This window comes from Pollachius pollachius (genome assembly GCF_949987615.1).
Source record: "Pollachius pollachius genome assembly, chromosome: 3".
NCBI lineage: Eukaryota > Metazoa > Chordata > Actinopteri > Gadiformes > Gadidae > Pollachius > Pollachius pollachius.
Window position 1 is genome coordinate 4,882,202 of NC_136936.1, and position 2,500 is coordinate 4,884,701.

General features: G+C 45.3%; 1 protein-coding gene across 1 annotated transcript in view; it reads right to left on the reverse strand.

The window, feature by feature from the left end:
- Positions 1-2,500, reverse strand: part of LOC307073491 (neprilysin-like) — a 29,285-nt gene that overhangs the window by 22,948 nt on the left and 3,837 nt on the right. The window contains exons 2-3 of the mRNA XM_079733352.1: positions 1,495-1,674; positions 89-124 (exon numbers count right to left, since the gene is read on the reverse strand). Coding sequence (XP_079589478.1) covers positions 89-124; positions 1,495-1,674 — 216 coding nt within the window. The remainder of the gene's footprint in view (positions 1-88; positions 125-1,494; positions 1,675-2,500) is intronic.

Here is a 2,500-nt window from a genome sequence, read left to right on the forward strand (position 1 = left end):
CACACACACACACACACACACACACACACACACACACACACACACACACACATACACACACACACGCACAAACATGCAAGGTCCTTACCTGATTGTGTGCAGTCGGCAGTTGTGCAGATTTTATCTGGGACAAATTTTTAAAAACATCATTATTCCGTGAAAACATTTATGGAGTCATTTATTGAAGAACCTCCACCTGCATCTCATCTTTTTTTCACAGCTTCCCTTCTCATCCCTTTCAGAGTCTCTTGAACCTTGGTGTGTTTAAAGTGTATGTGTTATGTCTTACTGCCATGAATATTACAACTGCCACTCAAAGCCATCCCATGCGGGAGACGACCTAAGGGCGGGGACTAACAAACAAGCAGAACAGAAGACATCCTCCCCCTCCCAAGGCGAAGGTCTACCCCCCTCCTCACAGGATGGTTTCTAAATTCATCAGGTAGCACATGATAACGACCAGGATAATGAGGAACTACACCACGATAGCCCTATCCCAACTTAATCGCTTTAAAGCAGTGATAGAGCATTCTCACTTTCTTTATAAAGATACGCTCAACTGATGAAGTGGACATTCATTGTCTTCCTGTTCCTCCGGACGCGCGGGTATGTATTTAAATATGACCTGGGTATGCTTTTTGAAATGTAAACCATCATAATGTGGAGTTGAATTGATAGACTGTGAGACTGTGAATTGTTCTTCAGATGATTCACATCTTAGACCGTATCCTATTGTTTAAGTGACAATTGAAACAGCAAATGGGACAATTCCACATCAACAAAGCTAAACTAAGTTTGAATTCAAAAGTTAGGTTCAATTGTTTCAAGGTTTCTGACCTTTTGGAAGTGGAAATAATGAACAGGTTTCTACCAGCGTGATGGCAGACTGGTAGACTATGAGCCCACTAAAAACCCCTCTCCCAATATGTTGTGTGTGGCAGTAATAGTCCCTTTGCAGCAGTTTGAAAGGAAGACATCAGGGTCGAACGTATTCACTCGTCGAAAACGCTGATCCAATGTTGTTCTTTGCACTTCGGTAATCATTTTGTTGTGTGTGCATTTTCACGGGGTCGTTTCTTTCCCCTAACGTTTCACACGCACACCTTTCAAGGCTACTTTGGAGTCAGCTGACGTTAATAGTCAAGTTGGTAGTTAAGGTGTTCCGAAGTGTTCTGGGTTCGAACCCCAGGGTCTGTAAGGGTCTGTAGCCCCGTAAGCATCCATAGGCATCAAGGATGCCTCAAGGACTCATCAAGGACGCCTGATCCTTGATGCCTAACCCCTAGATGCTAATTTGAATCCTCATTAAGAAAAAAACACTTTGGGTCACTCTGGTTAAAAGCATGACTAAAGAGGAATCATATTATAATCATGCAAAAATATATTAAGGCTGATCAAATCAACAGAAATGCTCCCACACTGACGAAGGATGATGTAAATGTAAGTGCTGCCGGGAGACAGGCAGGCAGACACCAGTCCCTCCCCTGAGCTCACCGGCCTTCTGCGTGGCGAACAGAACGACAAGAGACACCACGATGATGAAGAGCAAGGTGACGATGGTGACCAGCCCGATCTCCAGCGAGGTCCAGCGGGGCTTCTTGGCCGACTTGGGGTGGTGGGCGTTCTCCGTCATCTTCAGATCTCCTCCGTCAGACGCTGGCTGTGTCAACTCACCTGCCACCGGAGCGGGGGCAAGAAGAGAAGACAACGGAAAATGAGGGACCGGAGTAAAATCTGAATAATGCAATAAAAGACGTGTCGGGTTGGAAAAAAGGTAGAAAAAAAAGACCACAAGGAGCGAGAGGCAAATATTAAAGACGTGCTCGGTGTGTTAAAGCGCTCGCCGCGTAGTTAGTCGTTAGTCGGTTAAAATGAAGTTCACCCTTACCCTTTAATATTCTCTCACTCAGGAGGAAAAAGAGAGAGACTGTAAGAATTCGCTGCAGTTCCCATGTGCTTGCTCGCCTGAGTCTCCCTAAGGACTATTGTTTTTCCCTCGAAGGCCATGGGGAAGTGTTACAAAGTGCGTAGAAAAAGTTGTAAAGACTAACTTTTAAGGCTTTAAAGGCAATTAATCCTTAATCCCTAATAAGCAACACTCCTCCCTCTCGCTCTCTCTCCCTTGCTTTCTCTCTCTCTCTGTATCTCTCTCTCTCTCTCTCTGTATCTCTCTCTCTCTCTCTCTCTCTCTCTCTCTCTCTCTCTCTCTCTCTCTGTTGCTCTCTCTCTCTCTCTCTCTCTGTATCTCTCTCTCTCTGTCTCTCTCACTCTCTTTCTCTCTCTCTCTCTCTTTCTCTCTCTCTCTCGGCGGTTGCTCTCCTCACACACTCTCTCTCTCTCCCTCTCTTTCACACACACACACACAGCCACACACACACATCCATTTACAGGTGGGTGTCAGGTAAGACCAAGGTGATGAGGTGAGCATTTGAACAATGTGGCAAAGTGTGTCCCGATGAATTAGTAGAACGTTACATACCTATGTTTAATAGCACTGCCT